Source organism: Camellia sinensis, chromosome 6 (genome assembly GCF_055761805.1).
Source record: "Camellia sinensis isolate YWXY chromosome 6, ASM5576180v1, whole genome shotgun sequence".
NCBI lineage: Eukaryota > Viridiplantae > Streptophyta > Magnoliopsida > Ericales > Theaceae > Camellia > Camellia sinensis.
The window spans coordinates 185,188,055-185,205,004 of NC_138966.1; the positions used below are offsets into that span (position 1 = coordinate 185,188,055).

The 16,950-nt window shown below is 34.2% G+C and overlaps 1 protein-coding gene across 1 annotated transcript; it reads left to right on the forward strand.

Annotated features, from left to right (window-relative positions):
* The first annotated feature begins 3,621 nt into the window (after positions 1-3,621).
* Positions 3,622-12,347, forward strand: LOC145793904 (putative aldo-keto reductase 1). The gene is made up of 6 exons (XM_082876798.1): positions 3,622-3,714; positions 10,712-10,816; positions 11,213-11,383; positions 11,764-11,985; positions 12,105-12,179; positions 12,318-12,347. Exons 1-6 carry the CDS (start codon positions 3,622-3,624, stop codon positions 12,345-12,347), a joined length of 696 nt encoding a protein of 231 aa, XP_082732924.1.
* The last annotated feature ends 4,603 nt before the right edge of the window (positions 12,348-16,950 follow it).

Genomic DNA, 16,950 nt, shown 5'->3' on the forward strand with positions numbered 1-16,950 from the left:
TGTTTTATTATTTATTTATATCAGATTTTGATTTTGTTTTTGTAACAAAATAAAAATCTATTTTTATTTATTTATTTTTATTTACTGGTTTGATTTTTGTAATCAAACAATCTCTCTCATTTCTTTTATTTCTTCTGTATTCCGTTTGTTTTTTATTACACAAACAAAATTTATTTCATTAAACACAGTGAAGATTGTCCAACAATTTTAAGACATATCATTTTTTTGGTGTCTTCATTGTATTTATTTTTCTGTATTTTCACAAAGTGATATTTTGGTTGAAAAATACAAATAGTAGTAATATATTGTTTATTTTTTTTGACAATTAGTAGTAATATACTAGTGTCACGACCCAAACCCGCCCCTGCAGGTCTAGCATCGTAATTGGCCAGTAATCCTTGGATTACCAAAGGCCTCTTGACAGATTAGCAAATAATAAGGGGCTGCGGAAGCAAATATATAAAATAGACAAGGTCCAATGAGCTGTGGTAACGTACATGAGACAATAGATTTCAAAACTTATATATATATATATATATACATGAGCATGCCAGTCAAAGGATGCCAATATTTACAAAGTATTTATAGAAGTGTACATCCCAAGACTTGACTTTACAAAACAGTCACATAGACTAGCATGAATACAAAAACAACCATGCATTAGACTTCGATCGGAACCTCCTCAGGAGGCACAATGGTTGGCTGACAAAAACAGAACAGAAAGCCGTCAACTCTGGCTCTGGTCATATGCCGGCCCACCTACATACAATATAAACTGTGAGCGAAAGCCTAGTGAATAATAACAGAGTAAAGGGGTTTCAATGAATGAGTCCGTACAGATTCAGAAATCATAATTTAGTTTCGTATCAAATCCATAATTGATCCAGATCATATACAGAAATAATAAGTCATGCTTGAGTTTACGTGATACATCCATTAGCAATAACAGAGCAGATGCAGAACAGAGGCAGACACGTGAGGGTTACAAGTAACCAGTTCCTTAAAGGAACCTCCGGATCCGGGTAACAGAACAGAAGCTGAGCCCCCATGACGAGGTCTCCGGTACGGGTAACAGAGTACAGACGGATATAAGTTCCATAAAGGAACTTCCGATACCAGGTAACAGCCAATAGACATCACATGATACTAAGGATGTCACGAATACATATCAGAAATCGAACAATCATTCATTGTATAGAACATATCATTTCGGAAAACAGATCTTATTTTATCACACAGAAAATAGATACAGTTGAACATAACTTTACTAAGTTATTACTCACAGTTGGCTTTGAGACAAACAGACGGAGCAGATTAGTCAGACAGAACGCGGTATGTGACCTACATAACACATAATAGATACACACTTGAAACATACGTTCTAATTGTACAAAACTTACGTCGATGGCTCTTAGTGTGTTTCTAACCTTTAATCCTCATTAAAAGGTCTTAAACATGGCCTAGGAATGCCTAGGAAGGAATGAGGATGCAAAAATGTCTTGAAAACCATCTCCTAAATTTTGCTAAAGATAAGGTCCACGCTCGAGCGTGGATTACCTCGCTCGAGCGGACATGCAGATATTGAAGTTTCGCTCGAGCGTGAACTTCCTCGCTTGAGCGGACTGTAAAATCGACAAAAGTGCTGGATGCATGATTTTCACGCTCGACGGGCGCTCGACTCCCGCTCGAGCGTGAGACTCAGAGTCTCACTCGAGCGTGGTTTTCCCCGCTCAAGCGGATTGCAAAACACACAAAGTTCTAGGTATACGCATTTCACACTTGAGCGTAACTCTCGACGCTCGAGTGGAAGTGCATGTACTCAGGATTCACGCTCGAGCGTGAAAGTCCCCGCTCGAGTGTGGGTCAAATTTATGGAAAATCCAGATTGACCTCCAAGCATGAAAGTCAACCTTTAAGCCTTCAAAACTCATTTTTTGGGGCCAATATTTGAGGAAACATATAATAGCTCATAAAACAACATGTATTAAAAATCATTTCAAGAAATCATGGCCCAAGAGCAGCCTAATTTGTGCAAAATTAACATGAACTCTAAGAACATGCCATTAATACAACATGCAAGAACCTCATTGAATCCAAACCCTCCAAAACATGATCAAACTTGATAATTTGATGGACAACAAGATGAATGACCATAATGTGAGTGAAATTAACACATGCATGGAAGAAATCTTAGAATTCAAACTCAAAGCATGAAAATTTATGCATGCATGCATGGATGGACTCTCAAAACCACACTTTGAGTACAAACTTGACTTTAAATACCAATTTCACCATGAACCTAGCAAGAACAACTCACATTCATAATTAAAAGGATGAATTCTCTACCTTTAGGTCTTTAATTCTTCTAAGTTCAAGCAAAAATCTAGATAAACTCAATCTTGTTCTCCTACTCTCTGTCTCTCCTACGGTTTGGTCAAGAAAATGGCTGAGGAGAGATGCTTCTAAGTGTAATAAGGTGTGATAAAGTTGGTCTCAAATCAAGCCACTAAGTGGCATTTCTGTAATTAGGCAAACTAATGCAATTCAACATTATTTAATTTAATTTACACATTCCAAATTGAATTTTAATTAAGCCTACTGTAAAATCACATAAAATCTAACTAGTGTAACACACTAATCAATTTCTGAATCAGTCGCCGATAAGGCTTTCAATTCGCAGTTCAAAGTCAACACATAAACAGATCACTTTATAGCAAACAGATAGAAACACAGAATTAATGCAATATATATGCAAATTAATCCCAGATTCCTTCTAAATTACTGTTAGGCGTAAATAAGTGTGGATTAACATTAATCAGAGGTCGGGGTTATTACAACTAGTGTCATTAACAATTGCAGAATATTAATTTGTGTTACAGAAAATTATTGTGGTATTTTATTTTTCTAGTTTTAGTAACAAGAAAAGTAAAATTATTTTGTGTTATAATTTATTTTCTGGTTTTAGTAATTAAGAAATTAATTTGGTTTTGGTTTTTTCTGATTTTTTGTAATCAGATATTATGGTTGCTGAAAGTAGTACTCCAAATCCGATCGTTACAATGACTCCGGTCCCTATCCAGAGCCATATTCAAGTTCCAATAAATCATTGAGAAAAATCAAAAAAATTTAATGGCACTGAGTTTAGGAAATGGTAGCAGAAAATATTGTTCTATCTTACAACTCTAAATTTGGCCCGGTTTATCCGTGAAGAGGCTCCAGTACTTAGAGAGGATGAAAGTGATCGGCAAGTTGTTGCCGCTGTAGACGCTTGGAAACATTTTGATTTTCTGTGCAGAAACTACATCATCAATGGCCTTGATAACATGCTATATAATGTTTGCAACCCTCTGAAAACAACAAAAGAATTGTGGGATTCTTTGAAGAAAAAATACAAGACAGAGGATGCCGACACAAAGAAATTTGTTGTCGATAAATTTCTGGACTTCGTTATGGTAGACTCCCAAACGGTAATTTCTCAAGTTCAAAATTTTTAATATTTTGCATGATATTCATTCTAAAGGTATGTCTCTTAGCAAGTCTTTCCAAATCGTTGCTTTTGTGGAAAAGTTACCACCGGCTTGGAAATATTTCAAAAATTATTTAAAACATAAACGCAAAGAGATGACCGTGGATGAACTTATTGTGAGACTGAGAATTGAAGAACATAATCGGAAAGCTGAAAAGAGAAATGGTAAAAATCCCATTGAGTCCAAGGTTAATGTGGTTGAACAAGTGCACAAACCACATAACAAATAGAGGAAGTTTGCTGGAGATGGTTCTAAACAAGGCGACAACAATGGTAATAAGAAGTTCAAAGGAAAATGCTATAACTGTGGCAAGACCGAACATCGAGCTTCTGATTGCCGCTGCCCTAAGAAAGATAGCGGAAGTACAAGCAAGAAGACTACCAATCAAGCCAATGTAACAGAACTTGATTACATCTCTGACGGGGTAAATGACATCAATCTCTCTATTGTGGTGTCTGAGGCTAACTTGATTGGAAATCCCAAAGAATGGTGGGTTGACATTGGGGTAACTCAACACATTTGTGCGGACAAGAAGATGTTCACTACTTATAATGATGCTGCAAATAGTGAACAACTTTTCATAAGAAATTCTTCTACTTCTACTATGGCTGGACAAGGAAAGGTGATCTTGAAGATGATATTAGGGAAGGAACTTACCCTCAACAATGTATTGCATGTACCAGACATTCGGAAGAATTTAGTTTCTGACTCTTTGTTAAGTAAAAATAGTTTTAGGCTTGTATTTGAGTCTGATAAATTTGTATTAATAAAGAGTGGTATGTATGTTGGTAAGGGATAAATGAGTGATAATCTCTTCAAGTTGAATGTAATGACGGTTGTACCAAAACTTGATATTAATAAGAACACAACTTTTGCTTATATTCTTTAGTCAAATTTATGGCATAGAAGATTATGACATGTGAATTTTGATGCTTTGCGTAGATTAATTGGTTTAGATTATATACCAAAGTTTGAAATTGATCCTAATCACAAATGTGAGATTTGTGTAGAAGCAAAACTAACTAAGGCTCCATTTAAATCGGTTGGAAGAAAAACTGAACCTCTAGAATTAATTCATACTGATGTATGTGATCTTAAATTTGTTCAAACTAGAGGAGGCAAAAAGTATTTCATAACATTTATCGATGATTGCACAAGATATTATTATGTATATTTACTTAGAAGTAAAGATGAAGTCTTAAAAATGTTTAAACTCTACAAAACTAAAGTTGAAAATCAACTTGGTAAAACCATTAAAATAGTTAGAAGTGATAAGGGTGGTGAATATAATGCACCATTAAATGAATTTTGTGCACAATATGACATTATTCACTAAACTACAACACCCTATTCTCCACAGCAAAATGAAATTGCTGAAAGGAAGAATAGAACCCTTAAAGAAATAATGAATACCATGTTACTAAGTTCAAGCTTACCGCAGAACTTGTGAAGGGAATCAATATTATTTGCTAATTATGTTCTTAACAAAATACCCCGCAAGAAAACCAACAGCACTTCTTATGAATTATGGAAATGTCGACCACCTTCCTACAAATACTTACAAGTGTGGGGGTGTTTGGCAAAAGTTGAAGTTCCTGTTCTGAAAAAGACTAAGACCGGACAAAAAACGGTGGATTGTGTGTTTATTGGTTATGCTCAGAATAGTAGTGTATATCGGTTTTTAACTTATAAATCAGAAATACCTGATATAAATGTGAACACTATTATAGAGTTAAGGAATGCTGTACTTTTTGAACATGTCTTTCCTTACAAGAAAAGACAGGAATTAAGTTCACAGAAAAGAACTTATGATTGTACACAAAGTCAAGAGACTAATGACAATCAAACACAAGTGACTAGTAATGGTCTCAACCAACAGGATTTAACTGATGATGAACCAAGATGAAGTAAGAGAGAAAGAATATCAAAATCCTTTAGCCTAGATTTTCTAACATACCTGTTAGAAAATGAACTTTAAAGCTTTAAAAAAGCAATGACTGGTCTTGAAGCACTTTTGTGAAAAGAGGCTGTTAATAATGAAATTGAATCCATTATACAAAATCATACTTGGGAATTGGTGGATCTTCCACCCGGTTTTAAACCTCTTGGGTATAAATGGATATTCAAGAGAAAAATGAAAGCAGATGGTTCAGTAGACAAGTATAAAGCAAGACTTGTAGTAAAAGGTTACAGACAAAATGAATGTCTGGATTATTTTGACACATATTCCCCTGTGACAAGAATAACATCCATCCGCAGGCTTATTGCTATAGTAGCATTGTACAATTTAGAAATACATCAAATGGATATTAAGACAGCTTTTTTAAACTGTGATCTAAATGAAGAGATCTATATGGGGCAACCCGAAGGGGTTATAGTGTTAGGGCAAGAAAAGAAAGTTTGTTGGCTTGTAAAATCTCTTTATGGATTAAAACAAGCGCCTAAGCAATGACATGAAAAATTTGATCATGCTATGCTTACTAATGGGTTTAAGATAAATGAATGTGACAAGTGCGATTATGTTAAAAACACTGACAAATGTTATGTCATCGTTTGTCTTTATGTGGATGACATACTTATCATTGGAAGCAGTCAAAACATGATCAAATCAACTAAGCAAATGCTGAGCAAAGCATTTGATATGAAAGATATGGGGGTCGCAGATGTAATATTAGGAATGAAAATTACTAAAACATCTGATGGATATGCATTATCTCAATCTCATTATATTGAGAAAATTCTTGGTAAATATATCAGGGATGATATGAATGTAGCTAGAACACCTGTAGATATCAGTCTTTATTTATCGAAAAATAAAGGTGATGCAGTATCTCAGTTAAAATATTCCCAAATCATTGGAAACCTAATGTACCTAATGAATTGCACTCGTCCTGATATAGCTTATGTTGTTAGTAAATTCAGTAGGTACACTAGTAATCCTGGAGAAGACCATTGGAAAGCGATCATTTAGGTTCTTAGATATCTAAGATTTATCCGTAATCATGGTTTGAACTTTACTCGATATCCTGCAGTACTAGAAGGTTATTGTGATGCCGATTGGATATCGGATACTAAAGATTCAAAATCCACTAGTAGATATGCCTTTATTCTGGGAGGCGCTGCTATTTTTTAGAAATCCACGAAACAAACATGCATCGCATGATCCACAATGGAATCTGAGTTCATTGCTTTAGACAAAGCAGGAGAAGAAGCAGAATGGCTTCGCCACTTCTTAGAAGACATTCCAATGTAGCCAAAACCTGTGCCAGCTATTTGCATTCATTGTGATAGTCAATTTGCAATATTTAGGGTGCATAATCATATGTATAATGGTAAGTCTTGACATGTTCGTTGTCGACATAATACCGTAAGACAATTACTCTCAAATGGAATAATTTCAATAGATTGTATAAAATCTAAAGAGAATATTGCAGATCCATTAACAAAAGGTTTGACAAAAGAGCAAGTGTATAGTTCATCGAAGGGAATATGATTAAAGCCTATTACATAAGAGTCATCATAATGGTAACCCTACTTATATGACTGGAGATCCCAAGAACTAAGTTCAAAAGGACAACTAAGTTATGTGTGGCTCACCAGAAATCACCAAGAGATTTAAAATTCCCTATCCATTCTTATGGTGAGAGTGATATCTACAACATGTATTGTATGCAGGGGTTTAAGGATAAGTTTCGCTTTTAATGATTACTTATATCTTGATTTAAGTATAAAAATCAAGACGAGTATAAGAGATACTCACAATAAGAATCACCTATATAAGTGTCGAACTGGGGCCGGTTTTATGAGAATGAAAAGACTAAATTCTCTAGAAGCACTCATGAACAACCAGGAACGTTCAAGGCCAAAATAAACACAACCGTAAGAACCACGATGTGTCAGAAGATATTTTGTGTGAAATCTATTGTCTTGGCTTACACAAATGGTTGAACAATTCAAGGCATCGCGTCCATTGGTTAGCTAGTTAGTCCGATAGGTTATCACTAGGGAAGGTTCAAGGTTGAAAACTACTTATCCTGATGTAAGATATTTTTCGATTTATACTTTTTCGACAAATTCTGCATATTGTTACATTTTCGTTGTCATCAAATTCCATTCATGTGGGAGATTGTTAGAAATGGGTTTTGGAAGTTTTGGAAAAAACAGATTTTTTCTCAACTTTGTTCTATTTTTTAGGTGGGACACGTGTGCCAAAGTTGGCGGTTCAAAGTGGTAACGCATTCTATGCTGCGTTGCGATTCACGTAGTATATTTGGTTGCTCAAAACCATTATCGGGTGAATGAGAAATTGAAGCTAAAGTGAGCTCCATGGAAATGGAGTTTTTGGTGAAAATTTCTTAAGGTTTGGTTTAAGACTTGTCCCACATTGGTTTGGTGGGCAAAGTTTGAGTGAGTTTATAAAGTATGGGGTTTGTAACTTGTGGAGGGCCCTAAGGGGCATCCCAAGTTTGTAGAAGGGAGAGGTTATGGGCAAATTGGACTAGACTCATTCGACCCAAAAATAAACACACGCGTGCCCGTCGGTCGGTCGGGCAGGCTGGGCTTGGGCTTAGGCGCGGGTGCATAATGTGAGGTTGGGCTTTTCCGGCCCAATACTTATTTTTTTGAGCCAAAAAATTTGAAATAAAATCTGTCCAATTTTTTCCCACCCAAACAGATGCATATCTGTTTAAATTTAAACCCAACAGGTTCCAATCTGTTTGAATTAAACCAGACAGATTCAATATCTGTTTAAAATTCAAACCAAACAGTGCCTTAACTGTTCAATCTGTCCCGAACAGATTCTATACCTGTTCAAATAAGTTTTGCACCTGTTTAATTCAAACCAAACAGCCACGAATTTTTTTATATAAAGGTAGTCACTCATTTGGATTTTTACTCCAATTTTCGTCCTTAATTTTGTCAATACTCTCTGCATTTTGTTGCATACAATTTTCTATGAGAAAGAGTGTAAACACAAAGTGTGTTTGTTGTGCAAACAGTTTGTAGTGCTGCTACTGTTTGTTATTGATCATTTTATCCTGGGAAATAGACGTCCACATTCTGAAAGCACCGTAGAGAGGACGAATCTGTCTTAAGGACACAGTGTTAAACACTGGACTTGATTAAAATTTTGTTCGAGAAATTAATAAAGTAAGTTGTTAATTTATTTTCTGTTTTATTATTTATTTATATCAGATTTTGATTTTGTTTTTGTAACAAAATAAAAATCTGTTTTTATTTGTTTATTTTTATTTACTGGTTTGATTTTTGTAATCAAACAATCTCTCTCATTTCATTTATTTCTTTTGTATTCCATTTGTTGTTAAGTACACAAACAAAATTTATTTCATTAAATACAGTGAAGATTGTCCAACAGGAAGTTTGCAAACACACTGGCAAAATCATAAGCAAAAACTGCAGATTGAAGTTAATGGAGCTCATATTTATGTACTTTCTTATGGTTTTGTTTTTGAAAGTAATATACCCTTTAGTTATGAACTTGTATGTAATCCTGATAATTAACGGGATGATATACTAGTATCTGAATTCTATATGGACATCTTTGGGTGAAATCTTTTAACTATTTGGAATCAATACTCTCAATCTATCTCTCTGTGACAAAACAAGGGGGGAGACCAGAATTTTTTTTATTTTTTATTTTATTTAGGTGAAAATATTCTAATTAGCTATCCCAACTCTCTATCCACTTTCTGGTAATAAGGTCATGAAGAGTACAAACTAACCAATCCATAGAGGGGTCTGTTGAATTCCATATGACTGCACCTTTGCCTTCTCTTAGGGGAGCTCATAAATACAACATTTTTTTTCCTTTCCACACTCAACAAAAAATATGTTTTAAATGATTTTACCCTCAACAACACAATTACCATTAAAGACAAAATTACAAACTTGATAGGCCATTTATCCTGAGTTGTGATTGTGGGACATTTGCCTTGTGGGTTTTGGAGAGGAAGTATGTTTTAGAATTTTATTGAATGAATTATTAAAATATTTACTGTATTAACAGAAGGTTACACCAATTGCTTTGATGCCAATTGGATATGGTGCTCAGTAATTGATTTGTAATGCCAGGAAAAAAGAAGGAACATAACAGAAAATTTTATTCTTGTTTATTCCACTGTATGAAGTTTTTATCACGTCTAGGAAAAGAAGTTTCAATTCAAAATTAGTAGGCATCAAGAATTCTTATGGACAAGTCTCTTTTTACTTCTTTACTTGGTTTTATTATATAGTAAATTAATCTCCCATCGAGTATTTGTGGAAAAGCCTCCTTTTACTTCTTAGTTAGTCTTGTTCGAAATGGTCACTCACCTTCAATAACTTATTTATTTCGTACTACTATATAATATAATAAATTAACCCCTAATCAAGAACTTTTACCAAAAAATCCATTTTTCAACTTCCAAAGAGAAATAACTAAAAATAAAAACAATGTGAAATGAGAAAATTGTCAATCTAGATGGTTGAATCTAATTCATGAATGGGAGAGAAATTCGATCCTTTTAACAAACGTGCTCTAAAATTTAAATATAATCTTTTAACACGGATTACCACATAATTCATTCTAGCAATGTAATTGTATGTATCTAATTATATTTATTTACAATATTTTTAATATTAAATTATATGTATACACACAAAACACAAACAAATTAGAATTTGGAATCAACTTTTCCAATGGGTAGGAAGTTGTCCTCTCCAAAATGAAATTGAATCGCTCAACCTTTCCTACCTTACTCTCAAAGGATATATAGTGGTCTAAAATAGTATAGTATTCTTTCTTGTTTTGCTTCTTTGAAAATACAAAGCTCTCTTTTGTTGAAGAGAAATGGAAGACAACCACCATATCCAGATCCCAAGACTGAAACTAGGCTCACAAGGACTTGAGGTAAACCTTCTTCTTCTTCTCTCTCACACCCCATCTCAAGAAAGTCAAGTTCACATAATTGTTACCAGTTCTTCAACATGTATCCATTTTTTTTTGTTAATTGTTTTGGGCAATATTTGGATCATGAATTTATGAAGAGTTTTGTGGAGTTGTCTTGGTTATTGATTTTCATTTCTTTCATAAATGAAAATATCTTGACAATTTAACTGGGTTTGCTAGCTTCATGCCTTCATCACAATATGAATTTGAATTTAATGTCAATTGTTGTCCTTAGCATGACAGTTCTGGTACCACTTGCAATGAACTGACAAATTTTCCAAATGCTGAAATAGTCTCCCTTGTGAAATCTAATTCAATCAAAAGAGCAAATTGGTGTAGGGTCAGTTAAAAAAAGAATTCGGAAATTATCGAATTAACTTATCATTGATGTATTGTTTCATCGAGACCCAATCCAAATAGGTCTATTTCCCTTGACAAAGTGGGCTTTTGTTGAATATCAGATCAGTTTTGGCTTTTTTAACTTCCATTTTATTAGCAGTAATGCTTTTAGTTATCTTGTAGCTCTGTGTGAGGTCTAGGTATCATTCCTTTTTCCATGGCAAGTATATTTTATGATGAAATCAAGGTGAAAATGATTTTATTAGAGAAAATTTGAAATGAAATTCAGAAGAATAGTGGGGTAGTTCAATTGTATTATACATTAATTAGTTTAAAATTACATTATCAAAAAAAAAAAACTACCATTTTCAAGTGATGGTGTTCTTTTGTCATGCAGGTTTCCAGATTAGGCTTTGGATGTGCGGGACTTTTTGGAGTATACAATGATCCTCTCTCACATGAGGCTGGATGTTCAATTATAAAGGAAGCTTTTAGCAAGGGTGTCACCTTCTTTGATACCTCTGACCACTATGGACAAAATTATGACAATGAGATCATGCTTGACAAGGTGCTGCTTAAAATCTTTAAAATTGACCTGCAAATGAGTATTGCAACAGATTATAATTTCGAGTATTACATCTTATTCTCTTCTCTGTTGATTTACATAGAAGATTCATTGTATTGTAGCAGAATAACAATGTAAAATCCAATAAAAAAAGAAAGAAAAATTAAAAAGCATAGAAAAGAAAATTGAAATTAGAATAATGGTTTAGCTTATGCTTCATTTATGTGGCGAGAAGTATCATAGGTTTGCAACATTTTCATTATGGTGTAGTTCTGAAGTTTGATAGTTTCAGTAAAATGTTATCTTTTCCTTGAGCATCCCTGGTTAGATTCATATTGTTGATTGTTAGACAGTTTATTTTATTATTATTTTGGGCATTTTAGGCTCTGAAGCAATTTCCACGAGAAAAGGTTCATTTAGCTACGAAGCTTGGGATCAAATCAGAGGGTCGTGAATATGGTGTCAATGGAACTCCTGAATATGTATGGCAGTCCTGTGAAGCTAGTCTTAAACGGCTTGACCTAGACTATATTGATATGTACTATCAGCACCATGTGGATGTTTCAGTGCCTATTGTGGATGTTTCAGTGCCTATAGAGGACACTGTAAGTGTCACCACTTTTCATTTAAGTTAGTATTAGAACTAATTGTGTTAATTTTTTCTTTATGAAGAATTGTGTTTACATGATAGATCGCTTAATGATTTTGACTTATTTTGGCATAGATGGCAGAGCTCAAGAAACTAGTAGAGGAGGGAAAGATAAAGTACATTGGACTATCCAAAGCTAGTACAGAAACAGTAAGAAGAGCCCATGCATTTCATCCCATCACCGCAGTCCAAGTGGAATATTCTCTATGGACTCGTGACATTGAAGGGGATATAATTCCACTTTGCCGGTTATTTAATGCTGTTAATTTTTATATTTTGTGTCAAAAGTTAAAACTGGAAGCTCTTAGGCTTGTTTAAAAGATCAGAAGAGCAATTACCACCCTCTATTTTAATCACACCAAGCTTATAAACTTTGCACCCTGCTCATGAACAAAGAGCTAGGTATTGGGATTGTGGCGTATAGTCCTCTTGGTCGTGGCTTCTTTGGTGGGAAGGGAGTTGTTGAGAGCATGCACACCGATAGTATATTGGTATGTGACAACATATCAGAAATAAGTAATTGCAAATCTCTGTTTCTTGCATATTAGTAAACGTAAAGACATGAATATGATTTTTATCACTGGATGGCATGATCACTTGCACACCGGGTACTTCACAGGGCTCATTCTTAAACTGGCCAATGTGACCCATTGTGAGATGTTGCTGCCCATACCAGACATTGGTGAGCATATTCATTAAATTCTGAACTCAAGTTGATCTGTTGTAGGCTCACTTTCCAAGGTATACCGCAGAGAATCTGGAGAAGAACAAATAACTATATTCCCGTCTAGCCAACATTGCTGCAAAGCATAATTACACCCCTCCTCAACTGGCTTTGGCACGGCTGCTTCATCAAGAAGACAATGTTGTCCCAATCCCGAGTAAATTATGCCCTCACATCTACTTTAGCCCATTGTTTTGCATTGTTGAGTTTCAATTCATAAAACATGTCTATGCATATTAACCAGGTCAAGATTAACTCAATTTCTATCCCTAAATCCCATATACTTCCACCATCCCCCACTCCCCCAAATCTTTTTCAGTTCACTATTAGAAAACTTTCAGCAGAAATCCATATACGTAGTTTATGGTTTTGAGCATAATCTGAGATTTTGATTAACTGGATGGTTCCAAATTTTCTCGGCCTATTTATTAAACAAGGACAACCAAGGTTAATAATCTTCATAGTGGGATTGGATCATTAGCACTGAAGTTTACTGAAAAAGGATTTGAAAGAAATTTCTGATGCAGTTCCCATGGATGAAGTGGCTGGTGACAGAGATCTGAAATCCCTTGTAAAATTCTCTCGGACATTAGCGAACACACCAGCAAAATCATGAGTAAAAACTACATAATAAACTATGTGGAGCTCATATTTATCCACTTCCTAATGGTTTTGTTTCTGAAAGTGATTCTTTTTAGTTACAAACTTGTAATGCTGATAAATAAGAGGATGGTATACTATCCTGCTTGAATTCTACGTATACATCTTTGTGTGATTTTTTTGGAATAAATAATCTCAGGTAGCGTTTGGTTCATTAGAATAAAATGGAATGATCATTTCATCAAAATATTTATTCTCATGTTTTGTTAGATTAAAAAAAATAATGACTAATGCATTATAAATGGAATAAAGTTTCACCATTTTAAAAGAATGGTCATTCTATAAAAAAGCCTAAGGAATCACCATTTCATTGCATTCTTTTCCCTCTCATTCTCTCATTTCAAAGAACCAAATAGCGTATCAATCTGTCTCGATCTCAAGTTATTTTTATTTAAACCAAACTAAACTAAAATTTAAGTCCTATCAAATGGGATCAGCTATATGAATCCTTCTTGTTCATTTGACTCTATCAAAGGCTATTGGTTTAGTCAAATTAAGGAGATTTATATATCTATTTACTACACCAGTTCGCATCAATCTAGGTTTGCCTCTTCCCCTAACATTTTCCTCTACTGTCACTGTATTGCATCTCTTCACTACTGCCTCTATTGGTCTCCGTTGTATATGGCCAAACCATCTCAATCTATTCTTTCTTAACTTATCTTCTATCGGTGCTACTCATACCCATTCACGAATATACTCATTTCTAACTCTGCTTTTTCTAATCTTACCACGCATCTACTTTAGTATCCTCGTCTCATCAATATTCATTTTATCTATATGTTATTTTTTAGTTCCCCAACATTTCGTCCCATACAACATTGTTGGTCTAATAGCCGTTCTATAGAACTTTCCTTTTAATTTAGTGGGTACTCGTTTATCACATAGTACCCTAGACGCACTCTTCTACTTAAGCCACCCCGCCTTAATTTTATAGACCACATTTGCTTAAATCTCCCCAGCCGTTGTGATAATTGATCCTAAATAACGAAAAAATTCACTCTTAGGTAGTTCTTGGTTTTTAATCCCCACTTATCCTCGATTTTCATTATTACTATTACTAAAATTACACTCCATTTACTCTGTATTAGTTTTGTTTATCTTAAATCCTTTAGATTCAAGTACTTTTATCCAAGTCTCCAATTTAGTGTTAATTCTTTCTCTAGTCTCATCTACTAACATGATATCATCTGCAAAAAGTATACACCATGGCACATCACCCTGAATATTTTTCGTCAACTAATTCATAGCCAAAATAAAAAGATAAGAGCTTAATGTTGATCCTTGGTATACCCTCACAGTAATTGAAAATTCACTTGTTTCTCCAGCCAACGATCTAATAGTGGTTACCATGCCTTCATACATGTCTCTAGTCCTATCAATGTAGCCTTTTGTCACCCCTTTCTTCTCTGACACCCACCAGATTATATCCCGAGACACTCTATCATATGCTTTGTTAAGATTGATAAAAACCATATGAATGTCTCTTTTCTTCTTTTTACACTTTTCTATTACTCTCCTTATAAGATAGATCGCTTCCATTGTTGACCTACCGGGCATAAATCCAAATTGATTCACTGACACCTCTATTATATCTCACAAACGACGTTCCATCACTCTTTCCCACACTTTCATTATACGACACATTAGGTTGATTCTTTTATAGTTGTTGCAATTCTTGACATCTCCTTTATTTGTATAGATTGGCACCAAAATACTCTTCCTCCACTCCTCTGATATTTTACTAGTTAACAAAATCTTGTTCAATAACCTAGTTAACCAAGCAACCCTTTCTTACCTAAACATTTCCAAGTTTCATAGGAATATCATCAGGTCCTAAAACTTTATTCGATTTCATATTTTTAAGTGTAATCTCCACTTTAAAGTTCTTAATCCGGCGATAGAACCTGTAGTCTTGGTTTTCCTTATTACGGGCTATTTCCTCCTCTTTTGACCTTCATCCATGTTCCTCATTTAACAATTTCTCAAAATAGTTCTACCACTTATACTTAATCTCTTCATCTTTCACCAATACCTTAGAGTCCTCACTCTTAATGCACTTAACTTGATTAAAATATCTTGTTTTTTTCTCTCTTATCTTAGCAAATTTGTATATTCTCTTCACTCCCTCCTTACTATCTAGTTTAGTGTACAAGTCATCATAGACTTTCAACTTAATCTCTCTCACTACTTTTTTGACCTCCTTATTAGCCAATATGTATCTCTTAAAGTTTTCATCAGTTCTATTCTTCTGTCACTTTTTAAAACACTCTTTTTTCGTTTTTAGAGTTGGGTCCCTTTCCTTTCGACTCTCTAAGGATTTTCCTTGACATTCTCCTCATACAATTGGCTATCGAGTTCCACATAGTGTTAACATCATCTTCCAAGCCCCAAGTACCTTCTTCATCTATTTTATTCTAAATACTTCTAGTTTATCCCCTTTTAGTTCCCATCATCTCGTCTTACAACACCCACTATCCTTCCTAGCTTAGTGTTGCCTTTTAAAGCATAAATCTAATTCCAAAATCCTATGTTGAGACGTCAAGCTCTCTTCAGGATTCACTTTACAGTCGTTACATTTTAAATAGTCCACTTTTCTTACTAGAAAATAATTTATTTAACTCATAATTGATCCACTCTTAAAAGTTATCAAATGTTCTTTTTTTCTTATACATAGTATTGGCCACCACTAGGTCAAAAACCAATGCAAAATCTAAGGTTGAGTTTGGTAGAGTTTTAAAATTATAATTTGATAATAGAGTTGTATTTTGAGTTTGTGAATTTTGCAATTGTGATTTGAGTGTGAAAAATTTGTTTGGTTATGAATTTTAAAAAGAGTTTGAATTGAGTGATGTGACATATAATATTAAAAAGTGAGTGTTTTGAAAAGTGGGTGTGAAATTAATTTTTTAAAGTTGTAACCAAACAACATACTCAAACTAAGGGATAGAATTAAACTTTAAAACCTCTACCAAACAGAGCCTAAAATACTCTCTCCAGTCTCATTTCTATCACCAAAACCATACCCACCATCCGGTGAAATCTCTATCTATGACAAAATTCTCTCCACCGAGTATTTCCTATAATACCTCATCCATTTGGTTTTAAAAATCTCTTTTAGTCTAATCATCTAATCCTACTTGGAAGGCATATACACTAATAACGTTCACTACTCCACTAAGTAATTTAATAACGTTCACTTTATTAATTTTAATTTGGATGAAAATAATCAAATTAGCTATCCCAACTCTCTTCTATGCACTTTCCGGTAATAAGGTCATGAAGAGTACAAACTAACCAATCCCTAGACGGATCTGTTCAATTCCATATGACCGAACCATTACCTTCTCTTAGGCAGCTTGTAAATACACAAACATTTTTTTCTTTCCACCCTCAAACAATTTATTTTTTAAACAATTTTACATTCAAACACAATTACCATTAACAACAAAATTACAAATTTGATAGGCCATTTATCCATGTTCTTTTATGTTTAAACAAGGAAAGTTTTTGAGCAACTATATTATGAAAGCTGAC